Source organism: Danio aesculapii, chromosome 11 (assembly GCF_903798145.1).
Source record: "Danio aesculapii chromosome 11, fDanAes4.1, whole genome shotgun sequence".
Lineage (NCBI taxonomy): Eukaryota > Metazoa > Chordata > Actinopteri > Cypriniformes > Danionidae > Danio > Danio aesculapii.
This window is the reverse complement of record NC_079445.1, coordinates 42864870-42880107: the sequence shown is the minus strand read 5'-3', so window position 1 is coordinate 42880107 and position 15238 is coordinate 42864870. Positions and strand designations below refer to the sequence as shown.

At 39.2% G+C, this 15238-nt stretch overlaps 1 protein-coding gene across 1 annotated transcript in view; it reads left to right on the top strand.

Moving 5' to 3' along the window:
• The window catches only part of LOC130236987 (filamin-B), a 231664-nt gene extending 216767 nt beyond the window's left edge, over positions 1-14897 (top strand). The window contains exons 41-45 of the mRNA XM_056467758.1: positions 1960-2092; positions 4406-4582; positions 8791-9009; positions 11757-11927; positions 13927-14897. Of these exons, the coding sequence (XP_056323733.1) occupies positions 1960-2092; positions 4406-4582; positions 8791-9009; positions 11757-11927; positions 13927-14114 (888 nt within the window). The 3' untranslated portion in view covers positions 14115-14897. The remainder of the gene's footprint in view (positions 1-1959; positions 2093-4405; positions 4583-8790; positions 9010-11756; positions 11928-13926) is intronic.
• Positions 14898-15238: the final 341 nt, after the last annotated feature.

The following is a 15238-nucleotide window of genomic DNA, read 5'->3' as shown; positions in this document are numbered from 1 at the left end:
AATTTCAGTCAGTTAAAACATCACCATGATTATCATCTTCAGCTTAACCTCACGAAAACGGAAATGCTTGAAGTTTCTGCCAACCCAACTCTGCACCATAACTTTTCAATCCAGATGGATGGGGCAACCATTACTGCATCCAAAATGGTAAAAAGCCTTGGAGTAACGATTGATGACCAACTGAACTTCTCTGACCACATTTCTAGAACTGCCCGATCTTGCAGATTCGCACTCTATAACATCAGAAAGGTCCGACCCTTCATATCTAAACATACAGCTCAACTCATTGTTCAAGCTCTTGTTCTCTCCAAACTGGATTATTGTAACTCTCTACTAGCCGGGCTTCCAGCTAGTTCTATCAAACCTCTTCAGCTGCTTCAGAACGCAGCAGCACGAGTGGTCTATGATGAACCCAAAAGAGCACATGTCACTCCGCTACTCACCCGTTTGCACTGGCTGCCAGTTGCTGCTCGCATCAAATTCAAAGCTCTGATGTTTGCTTACAAAGCGACCTCTGGCTTTGCTCCTTCTTATCTGCTCTCACTTCTGCAGATTTATGTGCCCTCCAGAAACTTGTGTTCTGTGAATGAACGTCGCCTCGTGGTTCCATCCCTAAGAGGGAAGAAATCACTTTCCCGAACTCTCGCATTCAATCTGCCCAGTTGGTGGAATGAACTCCCTAACTACATCAGAACAGCAGAGTCACTTGCTGTCTTCAAGAAACGACTAAAAACTCAACTATTTAGTCTCCACTTTTCTTCCTAATCTTAACTGCCTCTCTGGCTATACCATTAACTGTGCCCTCTCTCTCTCAAAAAAAAAACATTACTAATGCTTTGCTTCTTAGACTTTACACACCTGAAACTTGTCTATAGCACTTGTTCACTGCTGCTCTTATAGTTGTGTAAATTGCTTCCTTGTCCTCATTTGTAAGTCACTTTGGATAAAAGCATCTGCTAAATGACTAAATGTAAATCTAAATGTCATAAAAAAAATATATATATTTTTTTATGTTGTCTCCACATTCCCTCAAATTTGTAGCAGTCTATTAGCTTCTGGTATTCATTCATTGAACCATAGTGAATACACAGAGAATAACGGCTCTTGTTTTTGCACTTCTTTATTTCGGACACCACGAGAATCCAGCTTCTCTCCCATGGTGCACGACAAAACTGAAAATTCTGTGCGACTGCCACAAGGGGGCGTATTCCGACAGTTATGTTTGAATGTCGTGTGCAGTGGAAAGGTGGCTAGAATTGGTGCAGTTGTTCATCATTTAAAGCCTGTGTGTTTATCGCTTTTATTAAGCTGGTAACGACGTGCACATCAGATATTTAGATTTGTCAATTGCTGTACATTTACATGAACGGAGGTGCTGATGAATTTGTCAGTTTGAGGCAGCAGAACTGTAGTGTGTAGCTGAACAGCCCTTCCCAGAATGCCCTGCTGTTTGTGTGTGTTCTGTTGGGTCGGTCTGTCTGTGCATATGTTTTTTTTTTTTGTGGTTGTTTTTGTGTTTCTCTGTGTGTGTCTCTGCATGCATGCATGCGTGTTGTGGTTTTTTGTTTGTGGCTGTGCGTGCGTGTGTGTGTATCTGTTGGTCTGTGTATACGTGTGCGTGTTGTTTGTGTGTGCATGCATGTGTTTGTTTTTGTGTGTGTTTTCTTTTTGTCTGTGTGTGTGTTGTGTTTGTGTGTTCGCATGCATGTGTGTGTATGTGTTGTGTTTTTGGGATTGTCTGTGTGTCGGCATGCATGTGTGTGTAAGTGCTGTGGTGTGTGTCTGTGTGTGTTAAATGTATGTGTTGGGTCTGCCACTGTGTGTGTTGTGAGTTTGTGCGTGTTGAGTTTTTGTGTATGTGTGTGTGTATGTGTTGGGTCTGTCTGTCTGTTGTGATTTTTTTGTTTGTTTGTGTGTGTGTGTGTCTGTGTGTTCTGATGTGTCCGCTGGCTCCTGCAGGAGTCTGGCCTGAAGGTGAATCAGCCGTCCTCGTTCGCGGTGCGTCTTAACGGGGCGAAGGGATCCATCAGCGCTAAAGTGCACAGTCCATCCGGAGCTCTGGAGGAGTGTGTGGTGTCTGAGCTAGAGCAAGGTCAGAAAACTTACACACTCCACAACACGTCCGCCTTCACTGGCTTTTCATTGACTCTAGAACCCTTTAATCTGACCTTCATTTTTGATCATCAGTTCTGCTCATGCTCTTCAATTCACCTTTATTTCTATAGCGCTTTTACAATGTAGATTGTTTCAAAGCAGCTTCACATAGAAGATTATAGTAAATTGAAACAGTGTCAGTTCAGTTTTCAGAGTTTAAGTTCAGTTCAATGTGGTTTAATATTCACTACTGAGAGTCCAAACACTGAAGAGCAAATCCATCGATGTGCAGCTCTACAAGTCCCGAACCATGCAAGCCAGTGGCGACAGCGGCGAGGAAAAAACTTCACCAACTGGCGAAAGCGAAGTATTAAAAAACCTTGAGAGAAACCAGGCTCAGTTGGGCACGACCATTTCTCCTCTGGCCGAACGTCTTGTGCAGAGCTGCAGTCTAGGCGCCGGAGGCTGGAGAACGCTGGATGTCAGCGAAGACTCGTCTGTCCCAGGAGCGTCACAGGAGTCAAATCCATGCTCTCTACTCCTCCATGACCACCACAGCATTTGCTTAGGACAGTGGTTCCCAAACTGGGGGTCGCGACCCCTGCGGGGGTCGCAGAATAATTTCAAGGGGTCGCGAGAGTTATTTAAAAATTGTGTAATTTTCAGTGATTATAATAAATATTTTTCAGTATTACAAGTGAAAGCTAATATTTTCAGATTTTTAAAAAGATATTACTGATTCATAAAGTATTTAGGACACATTCAGGCAGAATGCATCTTTGTACTTGGAACGCAGCGTTCAGGAACAGTTTAAAACTGTTGTCATGTCAACTTGCCGCAGTAAACAAAGCCTTCAACGCTTGCCCCGCCTTCGCGCTCTTCTTATTGGCCCACTGCTCTAAGAACTGAACACGAATGATTGGTTAAAATCAGCTGTCAATCACTCAGTCAACGCCTCCTGTCTTCAGATGACAGGAGCTACAACCGCGAAAATGTAAAGCGCTTTAGACGAGAGAATGAAAACAACACTGACAGATTTTGTCTTAGAAACACCTAAAGCTACAAATATTGGCACATCTGATTACTGATCATGTGCTGAATGTTAATCCACCAGCTATACTTATTGAAGAGTGGATAAAAGACCTCCATTGGCTTCAAGTCTGCTATGAAAATAACTAGCATTCACTGTAAAGTCTGTGGGATATCTTTTGGGATATCCGTCCGTGTATCTTTTGGTCACTCAATTATGTTATAAAAATGTCTTTTCTTGTGATAACGGGATTTCATTGAGACATATTTTCCTCACGCATGCATATTTTTTTTTTTTGCTTGTTAGTGTTGATTTTCAAATGCAATAAATCTGTTTATAAAACTTGTAGTAACAGTGCGATAATTGGTGGGAGCCACTAAATTTTGGCTGGTGCGTCTACATTTTTAAAGTTAGAAGCACCAGTGTTACCAAGCAGAAATGTTAATTTCGAGCCCTGTAATCTATAGTAAATAAAGTTAAAATATTGTGAACAGCTTAAAAAAAAGCTATTTTTATTGTTTGTATATGCTTTGGTAGTGGGGGGTCGCGAGTTCTTGACGATCTTACAATGGGGGTCGCGGGTTTAAAAGTTTGAGAACCACTGGCTTAGGATACGGCCTGGTCCAGGATTGTGGAAACCTTAGGATCATCTCTTCACAGGTCTTGGATCGAATCAGTGGCACTGCATAATCTCTGAGGGCCTCGGGATGAGTATCCCCATGTAGAAATAGAGAATGAAGAGAATAATAAGCATAGCTGCTGTTCACAGTGTATATAAACAAGATGTGTGGAGCACATTCATGCATCATACCGCTATGGGATGCATTGAGTGTATGCTTTACTAAAATGATCGGTCTTTAATCTAGTTTTGAACTGTGAGAGTGTGTCTGAGCCTCGGACATTATCAGGAAGGCTAATCCAAAGTTTAGGAGCCATAAATGAGAAGGCTCGACCTCCTTTACTTGACTTTGCAATTCTAGGTACTACTAGAAGAGTTTTGAGACCTTAAAGAGCGAGTTGGATTGTAGCGAGACAGAAGGTTGGTTAGAGAAACAGGAGCTAGATTATTTAAAGCTTTATATGTAAGAAGCAATCATTTAAATTCAATACGAAACTTAACAGGCAGCCAGTGTAAGGAGGATAAATTGGTAAGAACTTTGGCAGCTGCATTTTGTACTAGCTGATGTTTGTTAATAGAGGATGCTGAGCAACCAGCGAACTGATCATTACAGTAATCCAGCCTAGAAGTCATAAAAGCATGTTCCTCTGCTTCATTTACAGATAAGTACGCCGTTCGTTTTATTCCGCGAGAGAATGGCATCCACGTCATCGACGTGAAGTTCAACGACACGCACATTCCCGGCAGTCCCTTCCAGATCCGTGTTGGAGAACCAGGACAGGGCGGAGATGCGGGACTGGTCACGGCTTACGGACCCGGACTGGAGAAAGGAACCACAGGTAAATATATAAAACACACTTTACTTACCTGAGCTCAAAACTATAATGCACAAATAAAGGCCAGAGGAGTTTTCTGCATTATGAATATTAATATCTCAGTGTTTGTTTTGCCTTGGTGTGTGCAGAGGAATTCAGACTCGTATGTGCTTGCTCACATGCCGCATGTTCCATTGTTTCATAGCATAATATAAACTTCACAAAGTTTATCTTTACTTCTGGCTACACAGAACTCCCCATAGACCAGGGGTCCCTACTGAAAAATCAGCCAAAACCAGCTATGTCCAGCTTAAACCAGGGTGGTCAATGTGGTTTTCGCTGGTCATTTTCCAGCCTGACAAGCTAAGACCAGGCTGGAAAAGGCTGGAATCCAGCCTGGAAGTGGCCAAAACCCCTCTAAAACCAGGCTGGTCAACCAGCTAAAACCAGCCAACCAGCCTAGACTGGTTTAAGATGGATTTTTCAGCAGGGGTGTCCAAAGTCTGTCCTGGAGGACCGGTGTTCTGCTGTCTTTAGCTCCAACGTGCTTCAGCACACCTGTCTGGATGTTTCTAGTATACCTAGTAAGAGCTTGACTAGCTGGTTCAGGTGTGTTTGATTAGGGTTGGAGCTAAACTCTCCAGGACACCGGCCCTCCAGGACAGAGTGTGGACACCCCTGCCATAGAGAATTCACACAATCAGCTGCATATTTACTACAGATACGGTTAGATGGTCACTACGACTGTTTTCTAACAATAAGAAGACTGCATTTTAATTATAAGATTAAACTGCAGTATTACTAGATTATGAAATGATTTGCAACTTATTAATTAGGGTAAAAGGGATACAGATATTAAATTAAAACTATATAGTAGTTGGCGGCTAGACAATGTCTAAAGGTCTTAATTCATTTAAATGGAGAAACTGAAAAAAACATTTATGGATCAGTAAATAATAATTGACAAAACTGATTGAATTTATAGATGAAATACTACCAGACATTCATTCATTCATTTTCTTTTCAGCTTACTCCCTTTATTAATCTGGGGTCGCCACAGCGGAATGAACCGCCAATTTATCCAACATATGTTTTACGCAGCAGATACCCTTCCAGCTGCAATCCATCACTGGGAAACACCCATACACTCTCATTCAAACACATACACTTCAGAAAATGGACAACCAACCAAAATTGTAGCAGAGGCTACCTGATAGCAGAGGCTAGCTCGATCATGTATAGCAGTGGACCAGGTGTGTCTGTTGAAACACGTCAGAGGGAGGGATGAAATCAAACACGTTTATTGTGGCAAGTACAGTATGAACATAAGAAGAGCCAACTGTGAATATTAGCAGATGTACACTGATATGTCCAATTATTTCCGGTGCACAGGTTTAGAGGATGATGAATTATAGAACACTATTACCAGTAGCACACAGACCTGACGTTTAGGCCAAGCCTTGAGATTGGTTTGCAGTATATGTGTAAAGACAGTGGTCCAAAGAACCTTCAGAGTGCTATGAGCACATCACTTGGCCATAGACGAACAAAAGAGCCTTTCCTCATAATATGGACTGACTTGTATATGGATTGACTTGCTTAGCTGTTAATTTTGTTGATTAGATGAGCGTGTAGCCGATGAGTTGTGCTTATAAAAGTTTCTCTTTAACAGACAAATAATAACACTCCAGCATCAGCTATCTGTAATATACATCATTACATTAACAATCTTACAAATGACAGCATTAACATATACATTTTAGGCTCTTCCCTCACAAAATGAACATGATTAGATTACCCAATTGACCTATTGCGCATGTCTTTGGATTGTGGGGGAAACCGGAGCACCCAGAGGAAACCCACAGCAACACGGGGAGAACATGCAAACTCCACCCAGAAATGCCAGCTGACCCAGCTGAGGCTCGAAACAGTGACCTTCTTGCTGTGAGGTGACAGCGCTACCCACTGCGCCACCACGTCGCCACTTTCCAGATAATATGAGAAAATTTAATACAGAATTGTACTCATGCTGGAACTTTCACATAACAAATAATGTTCATTTATATTCATAGCAGCATCAAACAAAATATAAATCCATTATTGAGGAAATAAAGTGAATTAGTAAGTGAAAAACATATGCTTTCCTTGATTAAACAATAACTTATTCCTATTCTTAACAATTTAATCCGTTTCAAACTCAGAAAGCAGCTCAGTATTGAAAGAGAAACATTTGGACACGTCCAATACTTTAAAAGACTTACATCACAATGTGCAATGCTAATATTTTCAGTTGTCGATTTTCCAGAAAAGTCTCCCATTCATTCAGAGGTAAACCGTACTTAAAAATACACTGTTGCTGATAGGGGGAAGAAGAATCTGAATCAGAAAGAGCTTTATTGCCAGGTATGTTCACACATACGAGGAATTTGTTTTGGTGACAGAGCTTCTACAGTGCAACAGGATAACAGAGACAGGACAAGAAACAGATAATAAATATATATATATATATATATATATTTAAAAATAGAAGTAAGTAGTGAGTGCAAATATACAGATTGACAAGTGTATGTACATGTTTATTACTATATACAACGTTATTTGTGCAGCTGTTATGTGCAAATTGGCATGTAGAGTGTGTTGTTAAATAAGTGTATATGTTTTTAAAAGTGTATAGCAAGTAGTGATGTTGGCTCCACAATTATTATCATCAAGTGTTCATGAGATGGATTGCCTGAGGGAAGAAACTGTTTCTGTGTCGGGCTGTTCTGGTGCGCAGTGCTCTGTAGCGTCGACCAGAAGGTAAAAGTTCAAAGAGGCAGTGTGCTGGGTGTGAGGGGTCCAGAGTGATTTTGGCAGCCCTTCTGCTCGCTCTGGATAAGTACAGTTCTTGGGGAGTAGGAAGGGTTGTACCAGTGATTCGCTCAGCAGTCCGAACTATTCGACGTAGTCTTTGGAGGTCGTATTTAGTAGCTGAGCTAAACCAGACAGTTATTGATGTGCAGATGACTGATTCAATGATGGAGGTGTCGAACTGTTTCAGCAGCTCCTTTGGGAGGTTAAACTTCCTCAGCTGACGAAGAAGGGACTTCATTGTGAAAAGGGTCTATTAATGATGGCTGATCGCGAATGAATCGTTCTTTTTGGAAAAAAATGTGTAGACTCATTGTGATAGGGCAATGATCAAAAATTAAAATCTTATGATATTTAGAATGAGTCACCCCATGAATGAGTTTGGAATCAATAATAAATCAATACGTGTATAGGATTTGTGAACATGGGAAAAGAAAAGGGAATAATCACATGCAGTAGGGTTGCGTAATCTCCATATATCCCCAAGCTTAAATGATATCAATTTACTTAAAACACCAACAGACTGAGATGGAGAAGCAATTTGAGACGAGTGACTTAATAACAAATAAAGTTATAAGCAATTATGAAACTTTTTGAAATAGTATCTGGTATAAGCCTGAATAATGTCCTTACATTTTTCCAGGATCATCTATATTTGGCCCATAAACATTGATATGTGTAATGGGAAAATTATTAATAAATCCAGACACAATAATGTATCTTCCCACAGGGTCAGATGCCACAGAATGCGCTCAAAGGAATCGATTTTCTAAACCGTATAGCCACACCTCTGGCTTTAGAGGAGAAAGTGGCTTGATACACTTGTGAGATCCAGTTTCTTCTTTGTTGCAACTGTTCATTAGGTCTAATAGGAGTTTCTTGAAGGAAAATAATATCAGCTGACAGTGATTTTTAAACGTGTAAACAGCTGAAGTCAGAATTATTAGCCCCCCTGTTTATTTTTTCCCTCAATTTCTGTTTAACGGAGAGATTTTTTTCAACACATTTCTAATCATAATAGTTTTAATAACTCATTTCTAATAACTGATTTATTTTATCTTTGTCATGATGACAGTAAATAATATTAGACTAGATATTTTGCAAGACACTTCTATACAGCTTAAAGTGACATTTAAAGGCTTAAGGTTAACTAGGCAGGTTAGGGTAATTAGGCAAGTCATTGTATAACAGTGGTTTGTTCTGGAGACTATCCAAAACAAATATTGCTTAAAGGGGCTAATAATATTGAGCTTAAAATGGTTTTTTAAACCAAAATTAAAAACTGCTTCTATTCTAGCCGAAATAAAACAAATAAGACTTTCTCCAGAAGAAAAAATATTATAGAAAATACTGTGAGAAATTTCTTGCTTCTTCTCTGTCAGGAAACCAGGCTGAGTTCATCATCAACAACACTAAAGCGGGGCCAGGGTCCCTGTCGCTCACTATCGAGGGCCCTTCCAAGGTGAAGATGGAGTGTCAGGAGTGTCCCGAAGGCTTTAAAGTGCACTACACACCGATGGCCCCTGGAAACTACATCATCACTGCCAAATACGGAGGTCCCAACCACATCACTGGCAGCCCGTTCAAAGCCAAAGTCACCGGTGTGTAGAAACATAAAGCTGATTTCAGATGAAGAATGATGGTGATCTGGATTTGTTTCTTTGTGTGGGGATGATTTTCTTATTGATGATTTTTTACTAATAATGATATTGTTTTCTGATGGGTTTTATATACTTTATTGCGTGAGGAATCATATATGTCAGTGGTTCTCAAACTGTGGTACGTGGGCTTCCTTATAGTGGTACACGGAGGAATCACTAAATAATAAAAGAAAAAAAAAATGAACACGTAACCATTTGACGCATAGGAGAACACTGATGTGATCAGCATTGGTTGTTCCTTGGAGCCTACAAGCCCACTGGTGTAATAAGAATGTTTAGTGCATCGCGTCATCAGCTGCTAAAACTCAATCCACTTGGGGCAAAGCCTGAGGCCAGGGCGGATTTAGTGATTTGGGAGCCCTAGGCAATTCCAGCCGTGGAGCCCAAAAGTCCTAAAATGAATCTTTTGTACTTTAATTTATTTTTTTATTGATTTATTTTGCTGTTTTTTTCTTATATCACTCAATATCCTTTTCTACGTTTTATTTTAATGCAAAAAAAAAAAACATGTAAAGAATGTTGTACAACTTTATAAATGATTTGCTTTCTTAAAATCATGATCCATTTCATTTTTAAAACTAAATCTTTACCTGATTTGACTGCTGTACCGCTCCATGATTGAGAATGGGGGACACATTTGCGCAGATGTAATAATTATGTTAAACCTTTTTTAGACTCTTATCATACAAAATATGATAGTTACATATAATTGTATAGATGTTACATATAATTTATAAGTACAATTTATTCTTCTAGGCAGGGGCAGACATATTGATTTGGGGGCCCTAAGCAATTCCTGGTATGGGACCCTAGCACTGAAACTGAAAATACTTTCTTTCTCTATAGATATTTTTTCCTCTGTAGATTAATTAAACTAAACTAAACTGAACTTGAGCTCTGAAAACTGGACTGACACAGTTTCAATTTCAATAGAACTTCAATGTTAACCTGCTTTCTTTGACACAATCTACATTATGAAAGCGCTATAGAAATAAAGATGAATTGAATTGAATTTCTGCATGTTAAAAATATATTTTAGGTGGAACCTTTATCTTCTTAATGTAAAATTGAATGCAATAAATTTGCAAATAAAAAAACAAGTTCACAAACTAACTATGTACAGTTAATTAGCCATATTTGTGATTCGATTTTAATGTTTGCATGTACAATATGAAAGGAACGTTCCACTGTTCATGGGGCCCCTGGTTTTGAAAAGAAGTATTAATAATGTTAAAATCAGACAGAATTTACAACATATGATGGCAAATTGATAAGAGCTATATGATTAATATTGGCTTCTTGGCATTGGTTGGGGCCCTCTAATTCACCGGGGCCCTAAGCGGCTGCTTACCTCGCTTATTGGTTAAGTCCGCCCCTGCTTCTAGGTATTTATTTGGGGGCCCTCACATTTCCTGGGGCTCTAAAGCCTTCGCTCGGCCGCATAGCCCTCGCCATGGCTGACGCCGATGTTGACATGCACCTGTCAAAAAATGTAACTACACATCACACCGACGCATAGCGCAAGCGCTGTGATTGGTCGGCTTGGGAGAGGTGACGAGTGTGGGGAGGGGCTGAGAGCAGCGAGAAAATGGAGTCCCGTGAAGGAGCTCCAGATGGAAACTGTTGTTTTGTGTTTACCTTATGATTAATGTTGTTGCACGTCCGCCAGTTCCCGCCTGTGATTGAGCGAGGTTGTGCTACTTGCACATTGAGGTAGCGTTCAGAAAAAAACAAAACACCAGCGAAGAAACACGACACAGAGGAACATATAAACCTTCAGCCAGCTAGCATTTCGGAAGGGTTACGCAGAGCAACACAGACAGCATGCAGAAGTATAAATGCACAAGGCAGGCACTGTGGGTCATGCTGATCACTCATTGCAGAAGTATAAGTCAGCCTTAAGTGGATGCTTACCTTGCTTATTGGTTAAATCCGCGCTTGCCTTAGGAAGGTCTTGTGGAAAAAAAGAACAAAAAATGGTGGAACCAGGGCTGCACCTAACTAAGGGGTCTGCAGCACATCCGTATGCATGATTGAAACAAATATTACAGATACGCACTAGAGAAGCGCTTCTGCAGTCCAGCGCTGTTGTGTTGGCATTTCAATTACTGCAAACTCAGGAATTTCCCCATGCTGCATCATTGGTAAAATAATCATTACAAGTGTGTTAATGTGTGCTCGTAGTTGCGCAAAATAACGTGTTTTTTGATATATAAAGTTATTTGTTTTGTAAATAGCAGCGTGGCTTTAGACTTTGTTACGTCAGATTTAGGCTAGTTAATTCGGATGTGATTTAAAGGGTGCGGGACACAGAACATAGACTCAAGCAACTTCGCCATGCTTGAAGCTTAGAGGTGGAATATAATTAAAGTGTGACTGTGCGCACGAGAGAACAAGGTCAATATTACTGTCCTGCACCTTTACATTCTGTATTACGCCTCGCACAAGCGGTAATTATTTATTTGTAATTTGATGCAAAGATGATATAATACATATGTAAATACATATAAATGTACATAAATTTTTTTTAATAAAATTTAAATATTAATAACTTGCAGGGATTAAAGATACTGATGACAGCTAAACACGTGAAATGGGTCCGTTACTTTCAAAAGTAACTTTCCCCCAACACTGCGTGTGATCAGGGTGTTCGTGACGTCTGTAATGATGAGTGTTTTTCTCCTCAGGTCCGCGTCTGGTGAACGTGAGCAGTGTGAGTGAAATGTCATGTCTGATGGTGGATTCTGTGACTCGCTCTACCAGCTCGTCTGCCAGCAGGGTCAGCAGTCGAGGCCCCGGACTCAGCAAGGCCTTCATCGGCCAGAAAGCCTCTTTCACTGTCGACTGCAGCAAAGCTGGTAAGATCTCAGAGCAGGACAAGGAAATACACGCACATTTTTACACTTTATAAAATAATGTCTTGATTATGCTAAATCATGCATGATTTAATGCTTTTTTTTTTTTTAGAAAAAACTTATAATATTATATTTATTATTTTATATTTATTATTATTATTATTATTATTATTATTATTATTATTATTATTAGCAGCAGCAGTAGTAGTCACAACTGCCGTTGCAGCAGCAGCAGCAGCAGCAGTAGTAGTCGTCGTCGTCGTCCTAGTTGTAGTATTAGTAGTAGTCTTCATCCTAGAAATAGTAGTAGTAGTTGTCGTCCTAGTAGTAATAGTACTAGTTGTAGTCGTTGTCCTAGTAGTGGTATTTGTAGTCGCTGTCATCGTAGTAGTAATCATCATCGTCGTGTACTTATCTACTTCAATAATTAAGATTAATATCTTATGTTTTTTCAACTACTTTATTTTTTTAACTGCATCATAATTATGGTGACAATATTTAATCATAAATCTTAATATAATGATTTTAAATGGCAAGAAATGGTTTGGAGAATGGGTGGATCATTTTATATGTTTTTTTTTTATATTAACAATAGTACAAGCAGACAAATGTAAATACAAAGTAGACTTTAAATATTAATAACCATTTCTAATTCTATTTAAATAAACAATTTAAATTTTATTTTATCACATAATGACAAAAATGATCGCAAAAAAGTTTTTCGGACATGTTTATACATCGTTAACTCGATGCCATTGTTTCAAGAAAGCAATATTGAATTAATAATGATTTTCAACCACAACTAATAAAAAGTATTTTTCTGGCCAGTTTTTTTCTCGATAAAAATACAAACAAAATAAATGACTTTTTATTTGACATTTTATAAATTATTATTATTATTATAAAATATTTTATTTTTGCATATTTTAATATTTGAATTTATATTGTGTATTTTATTCACTCATATTAATATTAAACCCTCTGTCATGGCAATAATGTGTCGGTAAATATTTTTGGTAAGGGTATACACTACCTTACAAAAGTTGTCGCCTATCCAAGTTTTAGAAACAACAAATAATAACTTGACTTCTTGTTGGTGTCAGAAGTGGCTTATATGAAAGGCAGAGGCCTCTAGATTACACTGATTTTACCAAAATAAAATATGATCATGCTTGATTTCTAATTATTTAATTAGGACAGTAAGCTCTGACTCTGCTTAGACAAAAGTCTCATCACTGAACCTTCAATAATGTCCAGTATAGAATATGTGGTCATGCTGCAGTGGAAACAGAATGAATATTGTGTCTGACTCCATCATGAGCTTGGAGGACTGCATTCATACATCTCTGCAATGACTCAAATCACTGATTAATAAAGTCATCTGGAAAGTGTTCTTGCAGGACTCACTTAGTTTAATAAGATTCTTTGGATTCATCTTCAATGCCTTCTCCATCTTAACCCCAGACATGCTCAGTAATGTTCATGTCTGGTGACTGGGCTGGCCAATCCTGGAGCACCTTGACCTTCTTTACTTTCAGGAGCTTTGATGTGGAGCTGAAGTATGAGAAGGAGCGCTATCCTGCTGAAGAATTTGCCCTCTCCTGTGGTTTGTAATGTAATGGGCAGCACAAATGTCTTGATACCTCAGGCTGTTGATGTTGTCATCCACTCTGCAGATGTCTTGCACGCCCCCATACTGAATGTAACCCCAAACCATGATTTTTCCTTCACCAAACCTGACTGCTTTCTGTGAGAATCTTGGGTCCATGCGGGTTCCAGTAGGTCTTCTGCAGTATTTGTGATGATTGGGATGCAGTTCAACAGATGATTCATGGCAAAAAATCCACCTTCTGCTACTTTTCCAAATGATCAACCAGAAGTCAAGTTATTATTTGTTGCTCTTACAACTGAGATCGACAATAAGACTTTTGTCAGGTAGTATAATTGTATTTTAGTATTTTTAACTGCCATCTAATCTTGTGGTGTGCCTTTATTTCATCAGGTAAGAACATGCTCCTGGTGGGTGTTCATGGTCCCCAAACCCCCTGCGAGGAGATCCTGGTCAAACACATAGGAAACATGCAGTACAACGTCAGCTACGTCCTGAAGGAGCGAGGAAACTACATTCTGGCTGTCAAATGGGGAGAAGAACACATCCCGGGCTCTCCATTCACTGTCACCGTCCCATAATGCCCTGCACTTTGTCCTCCAGAACACACTCCAGAGACAGACACTGTAAAAACACACATTCAGACCCTCTTCATTCTGATGAACTTTGCACTTGATCAGGTTTTCGACTGGAATGTGATGCATTATGACTGTAACGGCATGTTATGATGCATGAATTGTACATTTCTGTTTGTCGATTTGGTTTTTAGAGAGTTCAGATGATCTTGTATGAACAAACTGAATAGGGTTTAACACCCAACAATGTCTCTTAACTACTGATACTGACTTTAATTGTTCGTCTAGTTCATTTTAATGCACATATTATAACGTTGTCTGTATTTGATTCTTGCTGTGTAATCTGAGCTGTGACATTAATCTAAGCATCATCCATAAAAACACTTCAAATCAAGCACTGCTTTTGTCATCTCAGTAGGTTTCACTACTAAATATTGAACATTTTAGATAGAAAAAGGGTAAATTTATTAGACTTTGAGCTTTCAAGACCAAAAACTTCCAGTATTCTTGAATTAATTTGCCTTTTTTTTGTTTGAAGACCCTAATATTCAGTCACAGTAATAGATTTATGCAGATTTAATATGATTATTTTCATAATTTGTGTTTGTCTTAAATCATCTACTAGTTTTGATACTCCAGTGGTTAAGTATTTTGTAAGTCTTTTAAGGGCAAGAGGGGGCATTTAATTGTATTATCTATTAGCCATTGGTGCCTTATTGTGAAACACGTGAATAGATCTGATGTACATTTGCTTATTAAAATTGAATGGAATAAATAATTTAGAAGCTACTGTGTGTTGTTTTTTTATAGACTGAAGCCTTCAGAATTCTTCTTATTTGATATAATATCATTGATATGACACTGTTATGAAGTATCGAGATCATATAGATTTGTTTAAGGCAGGGGTGTCCAAACTCGGTCCTGCAGGGCCGGTTTCCTGGAGAGTTTATCTCCAACTTGCTTTCAACACACGTGTCAGAAAGTTTCTAGTATATCTAGTAAGAGCTTGATTAGCTGGTTCAGGTATGACTAGGGCTGGAGCTAAGCTCTCCAGGACACCGGCCCTCCAAGACCGAGTTTGGACATCCCTACCCTGCTGAAAAATCCATCTTAAACCACCCTAGGCTGGT